The 25,172-nt window shown below is 37.9% G+C and overlaps 1 protein-coding gene across 1 annotated transcript; it reads left to right on the top strand.

Annotated features, from left to right (window-relative positions):
• The first annotated feature begins 1,640 nt into the window (after positions 1-1,640).
• On the top strand, positions 1,641-24,101 carry LOC146582233 (uncharacterized). Its single transcript, XM_085246088.1, has 17 exons — positions 1,641-1,686; positions 1,773-2,135; positions 3,265-3,569; positions 4,818-4,827; positions 9,928-9,957; positions 10,108-10,365; positions 10,445-10,570; positions 10,790-10,970; positions 11,067-11,070; positions 11,703-11,794; positions 12,892-13,116; positions 18,335-18,384; positions 18,473-18,838; positions 19,927-20,247; positions 21,658-21,915; positions 22,391-22,510; positions 22,930-24,101. Exons 1-17 carry the CDS (start codon positions 1,641-1,643, stop codon positions 23,001-23,003), a joined length of 2,829 nt encoding a protein of 942 aa, XP_085102214.1. The 3' UTR covers positions 23,004-24,101.
• The last annotated feature ends 1,071 nt before the right edge of the window (positions 24,102-25,172 follow it).

Below are 25,172 nucleotides of genomic sequence, written 5' to 3'. Positions count from 1 at the left end.
TGTAGCCACAGCCACCCTGGGGCGCACTGACAGAGGCGAGGCTGCCGGACACTGGCGCCACCGGGCCCTCTGACCACCACCAGTAGGCAACGGGTGAAGTGTCTTGCCCAAGGACACAACGACCGAGACTGTCCAAGCCGGGGCTCGAACCGGCAACCTTCCGATTACAAGGCGAACTCCCAACTCTTGAGCCACAATCGCCCACAAAATCAAAATATGTTTACTTGACAAGGATAACAAGTTGAAATCGCAGAAGGGAATATGCAGTTTTGATTCATCTGTGATTATAATGTCACATTACAAACTTCATCATTCATTAATGCATATATATATATATATATATATATATATATATATATATATATATATGTATATATATATATATATATATGTATGTGTGTGTGTGTGTGTGTGTGTGTGTGTGTGTGTGTGTGTGTGCGTTTGTATGTTCTGTTTACATCTCCTCCAAAACGTAAACCCTAATTTCTATGCTTAATATATTTTGGCCTGATTATTTGTAAAAAACTGGTATTTTTGCCAGATTGTCCCAGGGTAAAAACTGATGAGATGCCCAGCTGTACACAAGTATGTTGCCTGACATGTGCATAGACATAGTTGTATAATTGTAACTTTTATTACCGCTTTCAGAATAGAAGATCCCATCCTTGCTCTGTAATACGGGAAGTACCCATGTAGGTTGTTTTTTTTCTCACGAATGAGTTTTTCTCAGTTCCAGTTAAGTGGTTGCATGTGTATTACTGCCTTAGCTTGGTCATCCATTCAAATGTAAGTAAGTTATATGCATCCTTCTTTTGTTGACGTTCACCATCACGTTTTATGTTTACTGTGTGTAACTGTACAGAGTCTGGAGTATTTAATTACACTACATTCATACAGACTGTCTGACATTTAACTCAATGTTTTGTGTTATTACATGCCTATTCTATTCTATTAGCACATTTCAAGTGATGTAAAGCTTAAAATATACATTTTAATTTCCTTTTATCAAAATAATATTTTTACAGTGTGCTTTGATGGATATCTGTGTTTTAATATTATCTGGACAGCATTGCTTCACAGATTCATGTTGGGGCAAAGATTTGCATCCTTTTAACAAGCTGCTTTTTACCTGGTTGTCTACATTTTATTCTTTATATATTGTTTATGTAACACTGATGAAGCGCTAATGAATTAATACAGGCTAGGTATTGAGTGAAATATTATTGTCCCATCCTTTCTGAATAAAAATGTCTCTTCAGCACACCCATGAAGCTTACTAAGCAGTATAGCTCTCCTCACAAGAACTTTTGTAATACTTATGAACTTGTGATTTTAGCTTTTGTGTGTCGTTTTCAAAAGTATACATTATGTGAGACCAATTCAGTGTTGTTTAAACTTAGTTATTGAAATAGTGGAGGAAAATGATTTGTTCACATGTGGTACATATTTCTTTCGGTTTGCTACAGCAGCCTGTATCATTATTCTGTGTGCTGGCAAGTAGAAGTGATAGTTTCTTTTCTGTTTTAGTGAAAACATCATGTGTTGTCACCGATTTACTTTTTCCTGTCAGTTTGGGTTTAGGTTTGTTGCAGATTTATATCTGGATTTGTTCATAATTTTCCAGTCAATAAATGAAGAGCATGGAGCAGTTTCTTATCATTGTTCTATTAGCAGGAGGAACACTCGGTAAGGTTTTCCTCATAAAGATGACAAACATATACATTTTTAGGATTAATAATTTAAACTTGTGTTTTTTCATGCTTTTTTTCCAGCTCTCGTTGCAGTTGATGAGACTACTTGTGACCTCAGGATGAACACAGGTCCATGCTCTCCTATTCTTGAAGGAACTGTGTATATCCAAGTGATGACTAATGCTAGTGGCCGTGAAATGAAGTGTTTGAAAGTGCTTCCCAGTGTGAACATAACTATGTTCAATCTGAAGAAAGAAAAAATAATGATAGACAAGGAATTTAACAACAGACTACAGTTTATAATCAAGAACGGGACACTCAAGATCACAAACATGAGGAGGAATGATTCAGGTCAATACAGCATTGAGGTCTTTAATTCAGATGGCGTTCAAGAGAAAAATATTCATTTCACCCTGGATGTTAAAGACAATGGAAAAGTTGAAGGCAAGTTATATATTTTGAAGTTATTATAAAGTTAATCAGAAATATAAGCATCTGTCACAACGGGACTGAAGGGACTCAAGCGCAGGCTCTGGGTCGTGAAAAATAAAGAGTGTTTATTTACAGAAACACCAGTTGAGCTATTTACAAAGTGAGGGAAAAGACAGATTCCGGGAATCCACACGAACAGGGAAAGACACTTGCACCAACACACGCTCCTAGGTCCACGCTCCTAGGTCCACACTCCATTCACGCTCCACGCCACATGCTCCTCTTCACTCTCCACCAATCCACAAGAAACACAAAGCTGGCTCCAATTCTCACACACTCAGTCACGCAGGTAACACGTGGACAGGTCCAGGGAAATCTATTCACAAAGATACGAGAAGATTACTACGGGAAGATCGCTAGAGATACGAGAATAAACAAGGCCGGGGTTAACACTGACAAGAGTTGGCAACGGTCCAGTGACGAGAAACACAGAGCTGACATCTTATATAGTTACTGGAACATTGTCGAGTGATGAGCCACAGGTGTGAGATTACGAACAGGTGCGTGGGCCAAGGGAGGGAGCCCACAGGTGAGCTCTCCCCAGGCAGTAGGAGGAAGGAGGGACAGTGAGGGAGGGAGAGAGAGAGCAGGAGCAAAAAATCTAAACAAAAACATGTGTAGTCACACTGAACCGACCGGTTAGAAACAGGGACCCTGACAGCATCATGCTGCAGTAAAACTGCAAAACAGTACCCACTTGTGCAACAAATGATAGAAGATCTACTGAAAAAACTACAAAGACAGATGCAAATGTTTCATGCTGCTTGATGTTTCCAAATTCTTGAAGAGAATGAATGGAAAATTTTGCAATATAGTATTTGTCTATCTATTGGTATTTCCAGTTATTTTCACCACACATGGGCTGGTATCCATTTTCATAATGTAATCTTTAACTTTAAACTGTAAAGGGACACTGAATTTTTAAACATGGTCACTGATTAGTGTTAGCTGCACTAAATTAGTACTTTAGGCAGTGAAGAAGAAGTATTATAGTAGAAAATTTGCCAGGAATGAAGCCAATCATTTCCATTTGAAGTGTGAATAATTTAAGCTCATGTTCTTTTGAATGCCTTTTTTCCAGCTCACGTTTCAGTTGATGAGACTACTTGTGACCTCAGGATGAACACATGCCCATGCTCTCCTATTCTTGAAGGAACTGTGTATATCCAAGTGATGACTGATGCTAGTGGCAGTGAAATGAAGTGTTTGAAGGTGCTTCCCAAGGGAAACATAACTGTGTTCAATATAAAGAAAGAAAAAATAACAACAGACAAGGAATTGAACAACAGACTACAGTTTATAATCAAGAACGGGACACTCAAGATCACAAACCTGAAGAGGAATGATTCAGGTCGATACAGCATTGAGGTCTTTAATTCAAATGGAGTTCAAGAGAAAAATATTCATTTCACCCTGGATGTTGAGGACAATGGCAACGTTGAAGGCAAGTTATATATTTTGAAGTTATTATAAAGTTAATCAGAAATATAAGCATCATGTTGCACTAAAACTGCAAAACCGTACAAATCACTTGTCCAACAAATGATAGAAGATCTGAGGAAAAAAACTACAAAGACAGATGCAAATGTTTCATGCTGCTCAATGTTTTCAAATTCTTGAAGAGAATGAATGAAAAATTTTGTGATATAGTATTTGTCTTTCTATTGGTATTTCCAGTTATTTTCACCACACATGGTATCCATACTCATAATTTAATCTTTAACTTTAAAGGGACATTGGACTGTTAAACGTGGTCATTGATTAGTGTTAGCTGCACTAAATTAGTACTTTAAGCAGTGAAGAAGAAGTATTATAGTAGAAAATTTGCCAGGAACGGAGCCAATCATTTCCATTTGAAGTGTGAATAACTTAAGCTCACGTTCATTTGAATGCGTCTTCTCCAGCTCTCATTCCAGGCGATGAGACTACATGTGACCTCAGGACGAACACATGTCCATGCTCTCCTATTCTTGAAGGAACTGTGTATATCCAAGTGATGACTGATGCTAGTGGCCGTGAAATGAAGTGTTTGAAGGTGCTTCCGAGGGGGAACATAACTGTGTTCAATCTGAAGAAAGAAAAAATAACGACAGACAAGGAATTTAGCAACAGACTCACGTTTATAATCAAGAACGGGACACTCAAGATCACAAACGTGAAGAGGAATGATTCAGGTCGATACAGCATTGAGGTCTTTAATTCAAATGGAGTCCAAGAGAAAAACATTCATTTCACGCTGGATGTTAAAGACAATGGAAAAGTTGAAGGCAAGTTATGCAACTTACTCTTTATTGTATATTTATGAAATTGTTATAAAGTTAAACAGAACTATATAAGTATCATACGTTTTCAGTGTGTCTTTTTGATTGGTGTCTGACACTACCAGCTATGGTGGTGTGCTGAGGTTTAATCTACAGGGTGGGCCATTTATATGGATACACTGTAATAAAATGGGAATGGTTGGTGATATTAAAGTCCTGTTGTGGCACATTAGTATATGTGAGGGGGCAAACTCCTCAAGATGGGTAGTGACCATGGGGGCCATTTAGAAGTCGGCCATCTTGGATACAACTTTTGTTTTTTCAATAGGAAGAGGGCCATGTGACACATCAAACTTATTGGTAATGTCACAAGAAAAACAATGGTGTGCTTGGTTTCAACGTAACTTTATTCTTTCATGAGTTATTTACAAGTTTCTGACCACTCCTAAAATGTGTTCAATGTGCTGCCCATTGTGTTGGATTGTCAATGCAACCCTCTTCTCTCAGTCTTCACACACTGATAGCAACACTGCAGGAGAAATGCCAGCACAGGCATCCAGTATCCGTAGTTTCAGGTGCTGCACATCTCGTATCTTCACACCATAGACAATTGCCTTCAGATGACCCCAAAGATAAAAGTCTAAGGGGGTCAGATCAGGAGACCTCGGGGCCCATTCAACTGGCCCACGATGACCAGTCCACTTTCCAGGAAACTGTTCATCTAGGAATGCTCGGACCTGGCACCCATAATGTGGTGGTGCACCATCTTGCTGGAAAAACTCAGGGAACGTGCCAGCTTCAGTGCATAAAGAGGGAAACACATCATCATGTAGCAATTTCAAATATCCAGTGGCCTTGAGGTTTCCATTGATGAAGAATGGACCCACTATGGACAAACCATCACTTTTGTTGTTCCAACAGTCTTGGAGGGATCCGTCCAATGTGGGTTAGTGTCAGACCAATAGCGGTGGTTTTGTTTGTTAACTTCACCATTCACATAAAAGTTTGCCTCATCACTGAACAAAATTTTCTGCGTGAACTGAGGGTCCTGTTCCAATTTTTGTTTTGCCCATTCTGCAAATTCTGTGCGCCGATCTGGGTCATCCTCGTTGACGCGCTGCAGTAGCTGGAGTTTGTAAGGGTGCCATTTGTGAGTAGCTAAAATCCGCCGAAGGGATGTTCGACTAATGCCACTCTCCAGTGACATGCAGCGAGTGCTACGCTGTGGGCTCTTGCTGAATGAAGCTAGGACAGCCACTGATGTTTCTTCATTAGTGACAGTTTTCTTGCGTCCACATTTTGGCAAATCCAACACTGAACAAGTTTCACGAAACTTAGCAAGCAGTTTGCTGACTGTAGCATGGGAGATGGGTGGTCTCGTAGGGTGTCTTGCATTGAAATCTGCTGCAATGACCCGGTTACTGCGTTCACCAGATATCAACACAATTTCAATCCGCTCCTCACGTGTTAACCTCTTTGACATGTCAATGGCTGTGAACAAAGAGAAACATGAAAGAATAAAGTTACGTTGAAACCAAGCACACCATTGTTTTTCTTGTGACATTACCAATAAGTTTGATGTGTCACATGGCCCTATTCCTATTGAAAAAACAAAAGTTGTATCCAAGATGGCCGACTTCTAAATGGCCCCCATGGTCACTACCCATCTTGAGGAGTTTGCCCCCTCACATATACTAATGTGCCACAGATAGGACTTTAATATCACCAACCATTCCCATGTTATTACAGTGTATCCATATAAATGGCACACCGTGTATATAAGAACAATAAACTTTATTTACATGGCACATTTATTAACATTTATTAAGGTTATTCACAGAAAGGGTTGGAAAGAATAACAGATAAGCACAATAATAAATCAGAAACCATAAAAAAGCAAAGCTCAGTGAAGAAACCAACTTGGAGTGTATCAATCTGGATTTCCTGACAACTGAAATGGTTAATCAAGTATTGAGCCACAATGTTAACTGTGCAATGGTAGCTGAAAAAGTGCCAGATGCATTATTTTTTGCACTTGTAACCTGATGCTTCAGCCTTATAAAAAAGTGTCTGTTTCATATTGTGTTACAAACTCAGTGACATCATTTTTGATGGGCACCTTTGTAATTCCAAAAAATGTAGGTAATGCTTTATAGTAAATCGGTTAATAAATAGTAAATTCATAGATAAGTAATATATTAAAAGAGCTTGCATTTGCACAGTCACCTTCCTTTGGGAAAACAACTGAACAACCTCTATTAAACCATTAAAATGTAGTTCACAGATGAAATGTAAAAACTTGTTCTGACTTGTAGAAAAACACTGGGAACCTGCTACATTTAAAATGGCTTAAAAAAGTACTAGCTTTGAAATGTACTCAAAGTAAGAAAGTAACACCAACTCCTTGAAGAACATTCAAAACTTTAACTTGTGAAGCTAGAACTAAACAAACAAAAAACCTAAAACACAGGGAATACATCAAAACAGCTTGGAATAACCAAGGAAACACAAAGACACAAGGAAGGATAAGCAAACGCACTGAAAACGGATGTAATATATACATGAGGGTGATTAGGGAAGAAGAAACACATGGGAAGCAAAACCAAATGCACTGATCTCGGGACGAACAACTGTCAAAATGAAACAGGAAGTACACAAACACGTGACACAGAAACCTGGAGAAGAGCGGGGGAAGAAACAAGGAGACAGATAAGACCACAGGCTCACACAAGCGACACAGGAGTGTGACAAAGACACAAGAGGAGCCTCACTAAACAAGAACACAAGACTAAAGCTGTATAAACTTGAACTTAAATCATCATTATAATACAAAGACCTAATAAATCTGATTTAAAAACATGAGGACTTGCATGTAAACTTCTAATTTCCAGTTGATCAAATACACTTAGAGCTTTTTTAGACTTAGAGCTTTTTATTGTCATTGTGCAGTTTCTTGCACAGCGAAATTGGGTAAATACCACTGAGCAGTCCTTGACTTTATATCTAACATCTCTTCTTCCTCTGCCACTTGAACCCTTGACTGTGGCACACAGTTTTTCCTCTTTGATCTCTTTTTATGCGACATCCCCTGGTGATTAACACACAAACAGGATTGTATTCCATGCGTTACTGCTTAGGCACAAATCGGTTTGATGTTTGAACGCATGTACTGATGAGAAATAATAACTCCTCTCAAATATGTTAAACCAATAATAAAAAGCCTGTGTTGAAAATGTAAGGAGTAGAACAAAATTTTTTAAAAACTATTCAAGTAAAGCACAGATACCTGAGAATTCTACTTTAGTACAATAACAAAGTACAAATACTTTCCAACTCTGTATAGTATCAAATAGGGCTGCTCAATTAATCGAATTTTAATCACGATTACGATCTGGAATTTCAACGATCATTAAAAATGACTGAGCCGATTATTAGCCCCTCCCTCATTTATCTGCGACACCTTAAAGGCCGGTCCGTGAAAATATTGTCGGGCATAAACCGTCCGTGGCGCAAAAAAGGTTGGAGACCGCTGATTAAGAGGACCCGAGGGAAGCTCGGAAAGCTAAGCAGAAGTTATTTGGAGAGTGACTGCCGCTGGTTGAAAAGAGAGTTTAAAAAAAAAAAACTTCAGTGGTGTTGCACATTATTTTATATTATTTTTTTAAAGTCATTGTTAACCCTTTAAAGCCGGTCAGAGCAGCACGCTCCGTGTTGTGTAACTATTTTTAAATCCCTGTAGAACCTGAACCGTGTAAGCTAGCGCAATAATTTGTTTTGCATATGAAACCGGAGGAGTTGTACTTACATCTGATGCCATCAGCTTGTCCTCGGTCACGGTTTCCTTCCACATATAGCTTTGCAAAAATTGCATAAAAAGCGCTTGCAGGAACAAAAACATAATATTCCAGAAACACGCTTTGCCGTTCCTATCAGCTGTTCGTAACACTTCCCAAGACTTTGTGGACTGGTGCCAGCTGAACTACCTCCAGATCAACGCCAGTAAAACCAAGGAACTGGTGGTAGACTTCCGCAGGCACAAGCATTCTCCACTGCAACCACTGAACATCCAAGGTATGGACATTGAGGCTGTGGACAGCTACAGGTACCTTGGTGTTCATCTGAACAACAGACTGGACTGGACTCATAACTCAGACGCCCTCTACAGGAAAGGGCAGAGCAGGCTGTACCTGCTGCGGAGACTCAGGTCGTTTGGAGTGGAGGGCCCACTCCTGAAGAAATTCTATGACTCTGTTGTGGCTTCTGCTATCTTTTATGGCGTGGTCTGCTGGGGCGGCAGCATCTCTGCTGGGGACAGGAAGAGACTGAACAGGGTGATCCGAAGGGCCAGCTCTGTTCTAGGATGCCCTCTGGACCCAGTGGAGGTGGTGAGTGACAGGAGAACGGCGGCTAAGCTGTCATCCCTGATGGACAACATCTCCCACCCCATGCAGCAGACTGTGACAGCACTGAGCAGCTCCTTCAGTGGGAGACTGCGGCACCCACGGTGTGGGACGGAGAGATTTCGCAGGTCTTTCCTCCCCACTGTTGTCAGACTCCATAATAAAGACTTTAACTGATCAAGCACACACATCCATACATATGCAATAATACTAAGTGCAATAATCCTTTCTGTCATCGTTGTATTTTTACTCAGTTGTATATAGTATTTGTATTTGTATTCTATTTTTATCTTATTGTATATTTATTTTATTTTATTCTACTGTATATAGTATTTTATTTTATTCTATTCTGTACAGTTGTGTACTGTATTTATTCTTATTGTATTCTAATTTTTGCCTCATAACTTTTGCACTGTCCACTTCCTGCTGTGACAAAACAAATTTCCCACGTGTGGGACTAATAAAGGTTATCTTATCTTATCTTATCTTCCCACAGTGAAATGATGCACATGCTGTTTTCTTTGCAAATTTGCATCATAGGATTGTTTTTTGTTTTTCCTGCAGTATATAAAAACTGTATCTCCAAAATAAAACTATGAAGACACTCAAAATAAATTTCCTGTTGTTGTAAACTATTTTTTGCAACTTTATTGTATTTAAAGTTTTGAGGGATAAGCCTCTTAAATTTCTCCAAGTAGAAATATATGTAAACAAAACAAAAGCGATTTTCAATTTTTTTTGTAGTTTATTGCACTTTTTTGCAATTTATGTAATTACTATGGACTTAATGCATACATATTATTAAAATATGGGCTATAACAGTTGTATTGATGTATAGCAACTTGAAATGCTCCCACAAATGGCACTACAGCATGTAAAAAAAATAATATAAGCTCTGGTGGACTTGGTTCTATAGTAGGTCTTAAAGGGTTAAATAAATATCGTCAAATAATCGTGATCTCAATTTCAGTGAAAATAATCGTGATTATCATTTTTGCCATAATCGAGCAGCCCTAGTATCAAACAGGAGTGACAGTGATAATTATACTCTTCAAGCCTTTGATTCAGATGGAAGAAAATCAGACGAGCGTATTTTACAGTTGTTTATTCAAGGTATTTTTTCTGTTCTGTTGGCAAACTAAATAATATATCACAAAATATCAAATACATGTATTTTGTTCTTTCCTTGTTTCTTTTTAGAGACTATAGAAAAAGACAGAGATTCTGATTTAAAATCTAAACTCATCTGTGTGTTTCTCTCAGCTCCTGTGTCCTCTGTCCTGCTGGTTTCTGAGTGTCTGTCCCAGGGAGAGAGGAGGGTGTCCTGCTCCTCTGAGGGAGGGGACAGTCCTCAGTACAGCTGGACTCTGGATGGACGCACACTGACAGATGCTGAGCTCCTTTCTGGAAATAATAAGACAAACATCATCACTCTGAAACAGCACGTCTCAGGACATCTGGTCTGCTCAGTCAGGAACAATGTCAGTAATGCCTTCAAAGAAGAGAGGATATCTACCTGTGGTGAGTGAGAACAATACTGATAAAAGCTGATTCTTAGTGTAATTTTTTTTTAAAAAGTTATCTCTTTATCTGCTCATAGGCTTTGTTTTCATCAGCTGCTCATTATTTAATGGGACACAGATGTCAGGGTGGGTGCATAAGTCCAGTAATACCCTTTGTCCCGAACCAACAGGAGACCCTTCCACGGCCACACAAACTGCAGTGGGTAAGGAGAATAACATAGTGTCAAATAATCCGCTTTGATTAAACTGCCATCAATAATGACCCAAGGTATTATTAAAGAGGGAAGATTAACTCTGATGAAGGGGATTAATTCATGGTTTTTTTCCCTTTGTCTTATAAAGTATGGTATATAAGCAAAATTCTACAATGACTCTTCTTTCACCGCTCTAACTTGTCATAAATATTTTGTTTTTCTGCACAGGTGCTTCCTGGTTCGTGTTTGGTTTGAAAGCCGCTGTGGTAATTATATCATTAAGTGGAATTTCGCTCTATTTCGCTTGGAAGAAAAAAACAATATTGGAGGGCCCTGCTGTCCCACAAAGGATGGAATATCCAGATAACTCTGTTTTGATGATTGCATTGAGTTCTCACTCCAACACATAGTGTCACTTTTCACCTGTTGTACATTTCTCATGTGTCCTCATAGGCTTGTAAATAAGCATTAGTGGGGGTTTTTTCATTCCACATTTTATTGACAGCTTAGTATATTTTTAGTATATGTCAATATGTTTTTTGTGTTTTTATTATTCAAGAACAGCAATCCAGCAAAATATAATCGAAGTGGAAAATCAGAGAAAGATCTTTGTCTCCTTCTTTCATGTATTATTTATTTTGCAATTGCATTTCATCTGTCTACTTGAAATATATTCCAAAAAGACATTAAGCACATATGTTAGTATTTTTTTTATCATGGTGGCTGTGTGGGTGCCAGAGGTTGGACACAAGACTTAGGCTACGTTCACACTGCAGGCGAAAGCGCATTAAATCCGACTTTCTTGACCCTATGCGACCCATATACGATCATGGTATGACAGTGTGGACAGCACAAATCCGATATTTTCAAATCCCACCTATGTCACTTTCGTATGTGGTACTGAGTCCGATACATATCTGATGTTTTAGAAAGCGACTGCTGTTTGGATGGTCATGTTCATGGTCATGATCATTCAATCCATCTTTTACGTCACTTACACAAGACAGACACCAATTATCAGCAAAGACAAACGAGAAAGCATGGCGGCGGAAACTGGAGACGGAGGGAGTCAATGGACAGAAACTGAGGTTTTGGACTTGATTACCATAGGGAGACAATTCTTTTCATGCTAAATTTGAAGGGTCGTATCGTAACCGGGCTGTGTTCGAGTGCATTGCCAAAGAAATGGCTGAACGAGGGAAAAGGCGAACGTGGCTACAGTGTCAGAGGAAAGTGAAGAGCCTTTGCTTTCTAAATGGTATTCTTTTTAGGATTGGGAAACATCCGACTGGGTTATGGGATTGGTGTAATGCTATGGAGACGGTTGAACATGTGTTTATTAATTGCAGGAAGTATGTAAGTCAAAGGAGAGTGCTGAGGTTTGAGATGAATGGTGGAATGGAACATTTTTTGTTTTTTGTGTTTTTTTTTTTTTTTTAAGAAGAGGCTCCAATGATTTTTAAGTGAAGTGAGAGTAAAAGCCAGGAGATGGCAGTAGTGCAACATCTTTGGATGCAAGCTGCCGTTAAAACCGACAGAAGAAGAAGAAGAAGAAGAAGAAGAAGAAGAAGAAGGAAAATTAAACAGGGACTAACAGACACACACATGTGTGTGGATAAACAGAATGAATATTACAGTTTTTTACAGTCGCTAACAAGCGCCTACCCATACTTCAGATACTTTTTCTAAACTCTTAACACAGACCCACACCTACAAAACACAATTGGCCAAATGGATAATATCCTTCCCAAAAATACACTTTGTTAAATATATACTAACTCCTCATTTCAAAATTAGAACACATCTTTCTCTGCACACACTAACTGTACAAAAACACTATAAATCTGACTCAAAATGAAATTAGTCTGTCAAAGAATAACACTTGTTTTCACTTCACAAGGTACATGCAGTCAAAGTACACCAGGTTTCAAAATACTGGCTATTATTGACATTACAAAAACTGCATAGACTTTTATGTTTCAGTTTCACAGGTATTTGCATGCGAAACATGCAATCCACCATATTGACACCAGAAATGTCTTGGTTGGTAACTGTATGTCCACATGTACAGTAATGTTCACATTCAAAAGCATTCCAGTAAAAAGCAAACAAGTTTTTGTTTCTTTACTGTTTACCACAGGAGGTACAGTAGAAACACGGTATGATAGGACAGAGAAAGTTTTACAGTATTGCTTACAGTGAACAAAATATCCATGAAACACACAAGAGCATTCTGAACAAAAAAACAACAGCAAAAAGCCAAGATAAAAGGGGGGGAGGGGGGCTAAAAAAAAGGCAAAAAATTTGCATCTAATCTCTGCGATCTTCAGGGTTAGGCCACATGTTTTCATCAACATCACATCTGATGTCAGCCAAGTCGATGCACCTGGGATAAAACCGCCTGGTATGTCGGATCCACCTTTGGCAATCGTCAACTGTGATGTCCCTGGAGCCAGCATCCATGGCTTCAAGGAGGGACATCTGGTCATGTGGCTGATGGTCATAAACCTTCCACCGCCATGCAGAAAAGAACTCCTCTATGGGGTTGAGGAAAGGTGAATAGGGTGGAAGGAAGAGACTTACCAGTCTTGGGTGGACTTCAAACCATGTTGTTATTGCTTGCGAGTGATGGAAAGCCACATTGTCCCAGGTAATTACAAAGGTCCTCATGTTTTCACCCTCCTGACCTTGCTCTGGAACCAGGCGCTGGTGGAGATCATTGAGAAAGGCAAGCAAGCGCTCTGTATTATAGGGTCCAACCTGACATTTGTGAAGGAGTAATCCTGCATTTGCAATTGCTGCACACATGGTAATGTTTGCCCCTCTCTGTCCTGGCACATCAACTGTGGCCCTTTTTCCAATCACATTCCGTCCACGTCGACGCCTTTTGGCCAGATTGAATCCTGCCTCATCGATGTATATGAATTCATGAGGGGCCTGGTTGGCCTCCAATTCCATAACTCTCTGAAACAAAGTTTATGTAAGTCATGTTAGTACTGTATACCATACTGTACTGTAACCTAGTATTGTGTAGGTTACCTACTTGCAAAGTGCAAAGCTTATAGAACTGGACATTGGATTGAATATACACTGTACCTGGACATATTGTCGTCGTAGCTCCTTGACCCTCTCACTGTTCCTCTCAAAGGGAACAGTGTAGAGCTGCTTCATCCGCACTCTATGTTTGGACAATGTCCGCGAAATGGTTGTGAGGCTGATTCTATCGATATTGTCGAATATCTCATGGTCCGCCACAATTCTAGGTTGAATTTCACGCAGTTTTATTGCATTATTTGCAGTAACCATTTCCACAATGGCAAGCTCCTGATCATTATTGAGGAGCTTTCCTCTTCCCCCAGAGGGTGGAAGACGTTGCATTCTTTAGAAAGACAGACAATTCAACATATGCATTACTGTATGACCATATTGACATGTCAAGTGAGAATAGGAACAATCCATGTAAAATGCAATACTTACCTATTGGTTTGTTGAAAGGTGCGTATAATGGAGGCAACCGTTGACCGCCTCAAATTGGGCTGCACTCTTTCACCAGCCTCTCTTAGTGAAAGACCATGGTTGATTACATGGTCAATGATAGTGGCACGGATTTCATCACTGACTACTGTTCTTGCAGTCCTTGGAATGCCACCACCACGCATTCTTACACCTATACCTTGCCCTCTCCTTGGGCCTGCTCTTCTCTCTGGGCCCCTTGCTCTTACTCCTCCTCGACCAGACATTACAGTGTTTATCTTTTTTTTGTTTCCAAAAACATCACTCCTCAAGGTCTTGCCTTATGAACCCCACTGAGTCTAAGCCAGAATGGAAGAAGGTGTGGTTGGCCCAATTTACCCAACATAAATCAGCTGTGTGTCAATTATTCAATTGTTTGTTTGTTTACAGCTGAGATATATTTTTGATATTGATATTGTTTTTGTACTGATATCATTGCAGGGGCAGAGGTTTTTATACTGTATCTACGGTTTGGAATATTGTTTTTGCTATTGTGGGATGTTGTGTGTTAACATTCGTAGATACTACAAGAACAGTCCATAGTTTTGTTGGGAGGTATAACTTGTCTGTTAAGAAAATGTAAGCATTGTGGAAATGTGTTCACTGACTGCATATTGGGTGAACACGACATGAAATGTGTGAATGGTATGGCCACAACAGACCGATCCTGTGCTAATTGTGTTTAGAGTTTTGCAAATGTGACAACTGTTTGGACAAACGCTTGTTAGCGACTGTAAAAAACTGTAAAAGTACACACTAGAAAAATACTAAACTATAAAGAAGTAACACTTAAGTCATAAATTAACAGAAAGAATCATTAGTCCAAAACCAACTTTAAACACTGGGTAAGAGACACAAGGACCATTACAGTTTTTGTTGTTTTTTAAATTAAATTAAATAATTGATGGATAATTGCTTAATTTAAATCAATAATAATAATAATAATAATAATAATAATAATAATAACAACAACAACAATAATTATTATTCTACATAAAAGTGTTTCCCATCAGTGTTAAATTGATTAATATTTTTGGTGCATACAGGCTGAGCTAATTTTAAATACTTTATTATGTGTTTAATGTGAAGCTTCATATTTTGTGTTTGTAGTGGCAGTTGTTTATTAGCTCAGAAACACAGGCCTACATCTTGATTTTTCAAAAAAAAAAAAAAAAAAAAAAAGAAGCCTGTTTACTTCCTGATGCTACCTGTATTTCCATATGAAGTGCAGGTCAGAACTGATCTCAGAACAGGGAAAGCAGAGCCACTGGAAGCTTGTGTGGCAAGTTTCTACCAGATCTACCATCAGTTTACAGACCAAAAGTTTATCTACAAAGTACATGCGCAAATGACCAGGAACACGTTACTGACCTCTCAGTTTGCCCAGCTCCAGTTATCATTCACAGGAACCAGATTGCGCTACACTTTGCTATGAGATGAAATAAGCACAGCTTTGACAGATGACTGTAGCCACAAGGTGGCAGTAATGTCAAGGATAGATGCACTTATTAACTGACGGGCGAGGAGCAGTGCTTTCTGATATCAAAGTAGCTTTAAATTGCTTTGCTTTTCGTGACAGAATACTACTGATAAAATATGAATTTATTAATTATCTGCTAACAAAAATATTGTTTGTGGTTATTTTTGGCCTGTTTCTATCAATATTTCAAGCAGTAATGATGTGAAATCTTTGACAGCATTTTATTTCCTGTTCAGTTAACTGTCTTTGTACTGTGTCATCAGCTTATCCTGTTAAGCTTTGCTGACATTTCAACTGTGGGCTGTTTCATTGAACAAAAACCTATCATCAGTATGCAGAGGTGTGAGGTCTCCCTCTACTGGTTTACCAAGGGGTTACTGTTGTTTATACATAATGTCTGTACTCAGTAAAACTCTTTGTTAATAACGTGCCAGTAGTTGAAATAAATGATACCTATAGAAGAAAAGCTATGTAAGACTGAAATTCAAAGCATAATATGTCTTCAAACCATAGACAACCAGTGTTGGGTGAAGGAATTGAGCCAGAAGAGAGCGAGTGAGTTGAGCTCTGCAACAGAAAAGTTACAAAGCAAAGGCATGGGTGTTAGACAAGTGTGAAATAACACCACAGTGTGAATGTATGTATTTGATCACTTTGCATGTATATTTCTCCTTTCTGCTAAGAAGGTGTGAAGAGTTTCCTTTGCCATTTCATAAGGTTGTGAATTATAAACATTAAATCAGCAATTTCACAAACTAAAAATCTCAAAAACATTATTTTAATTTTTTTAAATTTTTCAGGAAACTCAACATTAATCACTATCAATAGAATTTATGACATGACTACAAAATCAAGAGTTGTTCTTTTTGTTGTCAGGACACATGAAAACGTATTTTTACTATTAAGCCAAAGTGCTATAAGATCGAGTTGTAGTTGTAGCTGAAGATGTTCATTCTCTCAGGGGGGGAACTGACTGGATCCTCTGACATTTTGATATACAGCTGTGAGATTGCGCAAATCAGTGTGTTTACTGTCGTACTACTTAAGTTGTTGCATGTTCTTTCTCAAAAGTATATGTGAAGATCGTTCTAAACTACAGATAGAGTGTGAAAGTATACTATGGTGAAGGGTCAGAATATAAGCAAGAAGAAACATACAGAGGCTCTTCGTGGTAAAAGCTGCATCTGAGCTTGTCGTGTGTGTAGTGACCCTTACTGTTGTGGTTACAATGACAATCTTTTCTTTTATGTTAAAACCTAACATCTAACCTCAACACACTGAGCAGTACAACAATCATTAATGTCTGTAAATGTGTTTTGAGCAATTAAGCTCAGATGTATCAAATAAAATATTTATAGCTTAATTATACATTATAATGCCTGTCATGTCTGTGTTAAACTGGCATCAATTTGTTTGTAAACTTCTTTTTTGGGGTTATATCTATTTAAAAGAAAATATTACAGTCTCAGTGAAACTGCATTATTAGTTGGAGTATAAAATGACACGACTGGTTTTGGGAGTTTAAGTGTCACTAAATTGATACACAACTTCTCTCTCTACAGTTCTATTGTAGTTACATCCTGCCTCGTGTGAGTTTATGCATTCTTATCTGAATCTGATCAGTAACACCAAGCAATGGAAACCAATGAAAACTGAGTACAGTTTATTTGAAGCCGATCACTTACAGGAAACATGGTCATTCTAAACTGGGCCTATTTGCATCTTGGTAAAATAAAGGACCTTATCTGAAAGTTGTCTGCTGAGTCCACAGAGGCTGAATAGTAAAGAAGAAGCATAGAAGCTATGTTTGGAGTGTAGGTGATGCTATAGGAGACTCTTAAGGTGAGCTGTGTTTACTTATTTATAACCTGCAGTCAGTGTGACAGAACAGTTACTGAATACATTTCGATATCCTGTGTTTTATACATCAGACTCAGAATCAGAATCAGAAAGGGTTTTATTGCCAAATGTTGAGCGGGTTTACAACATTAGGAAATTGCTGCGGTGCTTCAGTGCAAACATACTGTTATAAATACTGTTATAAATTAAGCTTAAATAGACATGAAAATAAAAATGAGAATAAGAATTAAAAGTGCTAAGTAGATAGATAGATATATACATGAGTGCAGGTGGTGATCAGTGCCAAAAACATAAACACAAAGCTGAGAACAAAAGTTGAAAACCAACTCAAAGCTACTTTAAAGTAGCTTTGAGTTGGTGTAGAAGGACACTTCTACACTATTTGTGAATTGTTGCCTGTGCTTTCTAGGAAGAAAACTCAAGACGGCCGTAAACAAGAGATATTGTATGATAATCACCCTTTAAAAGTTTCGCTTTAGTGACACAGTGTTGTCTAGACTCAGTTTTGCAAGTACAATTAAAACAGGAAGAGGAAAATGAGAAGAAGTAAGACAGTTTAGCTTATTTTATTCTTTTTACAAAAATACTGTGTCTACATCATCACCCATTTACTGTTTCAGTGTGAACTAAAGGTCCCAGCAGATTTATAACCAGATTTGCTCATAATTCAATTCAATTCAATTCAATTCAATTTTATTTATATAGCGCCAAATCACAACATAAGTCGCCTCAAGGCGCTTCATAGATACAGAGAAAAACCCAACAATCATATGACCCCCTATGAGCAAGCACTTTGGCAACAGTGGGAAGGAAAAACTCCCTTTTAACAGGAAGAAACCTCCTGTTAATGTCATTTCATTTTTAAAGTGCATTTTTTTAATTTACTTTTCAAGATTCAAACCACAGCGTGGATGAATAAGGATCATGGAGCAGTTTCTCACCCTTTTGCTAGTAGTATCAGGAACTCATGGTAAGATTGTCCTCAAAATGATGCCAAAAATGTACATTTGAAGTGTGAATAATTTAAGCTCAGAATCTTTTGAATGCATTTTTTCCAGCTTTCTTTCCAGTTGGTGAGACCACATGTAATCTCACCAAGAACACATGCCCGTGCACTCCTCTGACTGAAGGAACTGTGTATATCCAAGTGATGACTAATGCTAGTGGCTGTGAAATGAAGTTTTCGAAGGTACTTCCCAAGGGGAACATAACTGTGTTCAGTCTGAAGAAAGAAAAAATAACAACAACAGACAAGGAATTTAACAACAGACTACAGTTTATAATCGAGAACAGGACACTCAAGATCACAAACATGCGGAGGAATGATTCAGGTCAATATACTGTTGAGGTCTTTAATTCCAATGGAGTCCTAGAGAAAAACATTAATTTCACCCTGGGTGTTAAAGACAATGGCAAAGGTGAAGGCAAGTTATGTAAGTTACTTATGATTTTATAGTTTTAAAGTTATTGTAAAGTTTATCACAAATCATATAAACGCCATCTGAGTAGAACTGCAAAGCACAGTGTACATCACTTGTGCAACATATAACAGAATTTCAAAGGAAAAACATATATCCACACTCAGACACAACTTTAATGTTTAAGGTTTCCAGATTCTTGAAGTGAATGAACAGAATGTGTGATATAACATCTGTGTATCTATTAGTATTACCAGTTATTTTAGTTACACATGGGCTGCTATTAATATTACTGATTTAATATTAAATTTTATGCTTTAAAGTCATACTGAAGCTTTCCACTTGGTCACCAATCATTATTAGCTGCACCAATGAGAAAATTAAAGTGTCAAGCACAAGTATAATAGTAGATGTGGTTGTGATTGTGCTGCTTTCACACAAGTTTTCCATGCAGCTTTTTTTGGGTGTCTAACAGCTATCATCTCTGGTGTTGTTTGGTGAGGTATAACAATATAATGTACTTTTTTTACATAGCACAATTCTTAAGTAGCTTCTGCACAGAAAGAATAAAAAAGATTCAAAAATAAGAACAAGCTTGAATGAGAAACGATGAAAGAAACAAAAAAAGTTCTGAAGACCTGTACTGAGGTCAGTTAATGGTATTTGTGTTTAAAAAAAACTCCTGCCAGATGCATTATTGTTTAAAAAAAACAATAATACCTCATTCTGAGATAACTTCAACATGAGTATGCGGTTAAATTAATTATAGCAATGAGAATTTTAGTTATCAAATTATATGGAAAAGTAAATCTAAAACTATCCTTTGCTTAATCCTCTGTTTTTCCCATTTTGGAAAATCACTGAATTACTGATATTAATCCATTAAAAGGTTTTTTTGTTTGTTTGTTTGTTTTTGTTTTTTTGTAGAAAGGCTACAGGTTATGTACAACATTTAACATTTTTTCTATTTGATGATGATGTGACTGTAAAGCTACAGTGACCGACAGCAACTACTACTTGGAGGGCATTGAACAATGAAAATTGTCAATGTTTTGATTGTGTTTATTTTGTTTATTTTTTCTGTTTATTTGCAGGTGTGGAAACTTACTGTGATGGCAGACAGGATGGAGCTCTGTGTTATGGAGCTTTGGGAGGAACTGTGGACATCCAGCTGATGGACAGCACCTCAAAAATAACAAGATACAAACTGTTAAAGAATTCATTAAAAATACTAGATGTCAGAAATAATAAGGTTATTTCTAATATAGTACAAGATAGATCAGTCATTCTCCCCTTTAATGGGACATTTAGGCTCAGTGACCTGAGCAGGAATGACAGTGGTAATTATACCCTTCAAACCTTTGATTCAGATGGAAGATCAACAGGCGAGCAGACTTTACAGTTGTTTATTCAAGGTAAATAATGAGAGTAAATTTTTCTCCGATTGGGAAATGATGACAATTTGTAGATAGAAATTTAACATTGTGAAATTTATTTTTCATTTGAGACTATAACGAATTAGATTTTGATGTAAAATCTAAACATATTTTTTTAACCTTTTGTATTCAAGGTAAACATTAATAGTAAATATTAAATGTTAAAATACTTTAATAATAATAAAAAAATAACAACAATAACTATCCTCTATGGGAAATTGACAACAATTACACACACACACACACACACACACACACACACACACACACACATATATATATATATATATATATATATATATATATATATATATATATATATATATATATATATATAAACTGACCGAGTGCTCAGTGAATACCTCAGGCAGCAGAAACCCAAGAAAGAGGAGGGAAACGAGGAACCATCATGGAAGGACAGGCCCCTGCACGGTATGTACCACCGGCAGATAGAGGAGGTGGCTGATATCCAGAAATCCTACCAGTGGCTGGACAAAGCTGGACTGAAAGACAGCACAGAGGCACTAATCATGGCAGCACAAGAACAAGCTCTGAGTACAAGATCCATAGAGGCTGGGGTCTATCACACCAGGCAAGACCCCAGGTGCAGGCTGTGTAAAGATGCCCCAGAGACAATCCAGCACATAACAGCAGGGTGCAAGATGCTAGCAGGCAAGGCATACATGGAACGCCATAACCAAGTGGCCGGCATAGTGTACAGGAACATCTGTGCCGAGTATAACCTGGAAGTCCCGAGGTCAAAGTGGGAGATGCCCCCAAGGGTGGTGGAGAATGACCGAGCTAAGATCCTGTGGGACTTCCAGATACAGACGGACAAAATGGTGGTGGCTAACCAACCGGACATAGTGGTGGTAGACAAACAGAAGAAGACGGCCGTAGTGATCGATGTAGCGGTTCCGAATGACAGCAATATCAGGAAGAAGGAACACGAGAAGCTGGAGAAATACCAAGGGCTCAGAGAAGAGCTCGAGAGGATGTGGAGGGTGAAGGTAATGGTGGTCCCCGTGGTAATCGGAGCACTAGGTGCGGTGACTCCCAAGCTAGGCGAGTGGCTCCAGCAGATCCCGGGAATAACATCGGAGATCTCTGTCCAGAAGAGCGCAGTCCTGGGAACAGCTAAGATACTGCGCAGGACCCTCAAGCTCCCAGGCCTCTGGTAGAGGACCCGAGCTTGAAGGATAAACCGCCCGCAGGGGCGTGCTGGGTGTTTTTTTATATATATATATAAACACACACATAATAGTTTTTTGGTAATTTATATATTTCACAAAATTTCATGTATTTTGTATTTTCCCTGTTCTTCATTGGACAATATAATTAATAACGCGCATCTTAAAATCAATAGTCATCTGTGTCTATTTGTCTCAGCTCCTGTGTCCTCTGTCCTGCTGGTCTCTGAGTGTCTGTCCCTGGGAGAGAGGAGGGTGTCCTGCTTCTCTGAGGGAGGGGACAGTCTTCAGTACAGCTGGACTCTGGATGGACGCACACTGACAGATGCTGAGCTCCTTTCTGGAAACAATAAGACAAACATCATCACTCTGAAACAGCACGTCTCAGGAGATCTGGTCTGCTCAGTCAGGAACAACGTCAGTAATGTCTTCAAAGAAGAGAAAATATCTATCTGTGGTGAGTGAACACATTATTAATAAAAGCTAAATAGCAATTTGTGTTTACTATGGGCACTGTAAGGTTTTCATAAATCTTTCGATTGTTTGCTCATTTCTATTGTTTGCACATTAGTCAACAGGGCACAAATATCATATCCATCCATTCCATTCTGCTTATCAGGGTGGTGGAGAGGGCTGGAGTCAATCTCAGCTATCTTAGGGCAAGAGGCAGGCTACACTTTTGACAGGTCCCCAGACTGATTTAGGGCTAACACAGAGAGACAGACAACCATTTCCACTCATACCTATGGGATATTTACATTAACCAGTTAACTTAACCCAACTAATCTCATGAAATCAAAATGTCAGCAATGATGACTGGTACTTTAGCAAATAAAAATGGAGTTTTATGAAGTGGATTCACTGATGTTTATTTTCTTTGTTGTTTTCTTCATTTGTTGACTTATTTGTTTTTATGTCATTTATTTTTGCAGCAGTAATTTTGCTATTGATGGTTCGTGTCCTCTCAGCACTCGTGATTTTCTTAGTTGTGGGTATAGCAGTCATCTGTTTTCAGAAGAAGAAACAAAACAACATATCTGCAAGACAAGAAGGTACAAAACTTTCATTGTGCTCACTGCACTCTGGTTGTTTATTGCTCTTTTTATAAATTGATAATACATTTAAATATATAAAGAATAAAATTTGCTCTTGCTTTTTTTAAAAAAACAAACAAACAAACAACCGTTTTACTTTCTTAAATATTGATAAGGAATGTCTTGATGCATGCTCAGTTATTCAGTTAAGTAAATCCCAAAAGGTTGATTCTGATCATGTTGATAAAGAAGTCATGTGAACTCACAAAAAAGACAATTTTAAATCAGTTTGTGTGTGATTTTTGCTCAGAATCTGAAATGACATTAAAAAATGTTTATCATTTCCTGTTTCTTTTTAACTCCTGTCAATCTGCACAAGTCACACTATTGTATTAATGACTTACTGAGCTTTATTTTATCTTCTTGTTACTCTGCAGAGGAAGAAGATGACGAAGTGGAGCAAAGAGCAGCAGTGAAGGTGTCAGACACAATATGCCCAAGTCAAGACTAAAAAGCGATGTAGGCACACAAAACCGACAGGAGGTGATTGCTTGTATGCCAAGGCCCATAAAGGTAATTTAAGTGATTGCTGAGTTTAGGTGGGCTGCAACACTGAAAGTCCATGGAGGAGAAGGTGATGGAAAGATACCTAAAGGTTTTTCATTTAATGTGATTTCACATCAGACTAATCATCAAAGCTCATTAATATTGATTTTCATTACCGGTACTTCGAGTTCCAAATTACGACAGGGCATCAATGCATCCAGTCTTAGAGTCTTAGATTCTCTCTATATTTAATTACAGAAGCACTGTATGTGTTTTCTGCATTTGTATTTTGTTGAAGGTCTGATGGAACAAAGACTGTGATTGTAATGAGGGACTTTCTTTTAATTTGAAATTGACTAGTTTTTGACTTTGTAATTGTGGAAATTAATCATCAGATTAAACTGTTGCATGACTGCAGTGCAACCAGTACTCTGGGCAGTGATAAAACATCCAAATTCCAGCTTCTCTTATAGAATTATTATTTTTAAAGAATAATCAAACACATTGTGTTATTTGGTGTCATCACTACTAAGCAGTACTGGCAGTATAACAAACACACATTCTTTATACATTTAAACACAAATCAGATCAGATTTCTTTATATGACACCAAATCATAACATCTCATGAAACATCACACAGTAAAACCTTAGAGTATTGTAGATTTGTGCACTGCTAAACTACTTTTTATAGTGATTAAAATAAGCATCAGTTTTGGATCTATGGGCACATGCGCAACACAGTGGAAGCCTTTTTTCACTTACAACAACCTATAAATGCTTTGAATACTGGACAGTAAATTGACAATAAGCTTCAGCACGAATATCAAAGAGATCTTCAGAGTCAAGATAACATTTAATCAGCTCAACTATGCTTTTATAATTATGTTCTTGCTTTTTTATTCAATGTCAATATTAGATAAACAACAAAATGCACATGTAGAGATAAATTTGGAGACAGTGACATTATTCTTTTTTGTTTAAGATTGTATCATTGTGCATTTGGTAATTTACAGAAATATTTAGATATACTGAAATGCACGTCTAACATAAACTTTGAGATGGTTGAATGATGTTGATAATTATTGTGTTACTGATGTCTTTGGAGTCTGTTTCACATCCACATCCTATCAGCATTACTGATGAACAAAGCTCTAAAGTTATTAAATATTTAATACTTTAATCTCGTTGACTTTTTGCATCATTTTTAAAATAAAAAAAACAAAAACAAAAAACAAAGGTTTCAGTGAGCTATCCTTATAATTACAGATCTCACATCTCTTTCAATAATCTTTGGCTCCAAAGGCTAATAACTACTTTGTGTTGAGCATTTAGGATTATTAAAGTAAGCATGATAGTCAGTGGTGAAAATATTCTCCAAGCCTACTATTGATACTGGTAGTAAAGCAGACAGTCTCATTATTGACAAAATTAATTGTGTTACAGTATCTGTGAAAAATGCGCAGAAAAGTGCACATTGTTTTTTGCATTTGCAGCCTGATATTCCAAGATCATACATTACGTGATAAAAAACCTAGCTGGACCTTTTATGTTGGAAACAGTTACACAGACTTTGAAGGCTACTACTTTTGTGTGCATTTTCTGTTTCACACAGTTTAGTTTTACTTATATCAGCTTTTTGTTAGATTTAAGCACTAAAACCTCAAGATTAAATCTGTCCTATTAATAACCCTTTACCTTAAAAAAAAAAAAAACAATGGAGGTGTGCCGAAGCAGCTATGTATCTACAGCTTTTTAATAATACTTACTTTTAAACTGTTACCAAATTCTACACTTGAATAAAGAGAAACTGCTTTAATCTGAAAACAGTCATCATCCCAGTCTGTGCTCCTGATAACACTGTCTGTTGTGTACAGAGAAGTGAAGCAACATAAGAGGTCAGGTAAAACTCAACACGCCAGCTCATCATGTATTTAAAGGGTTAGTTGTATTGGCAATTACAGACCATGTTTGTGTTTCAATCCGATCCTATCATGAAAAAATGGATACAGGAGGCCAACTCAAGGGGTTCAGCACAGCAGGATGTCATGATTCGGCTGTGTGGCAGGCAGGAGAGGACCCAAACGCAAACTCACGGAGACAAAACGTAAACTCAAAAACACAGCTTTAATGCTG

The sequence above is a fragment of the Mchenga conophoros genome, linkage group LG2 (genome assembly GCF_057382185.1).
Source record: "Mchenga conophoros isolate Kocher_MC1m ecotype Shallow Benthic linkage group LG2, M_conophoros_male_GT1.1, whole genome shotgun sequence".
NCBI classification, from domain to species: domain Eukaryota; kingdom Metazoa; phylum Chordata; class Actinopteri; order Cichliformes; family Cichlidae; genus Mchenga; species Mchenga conophoros.
The sequence above is the reverse complement of the archived record's forward strand: the minus strand, read 5'-3'. Positions and strand labels throughout refer to the sequence as shown.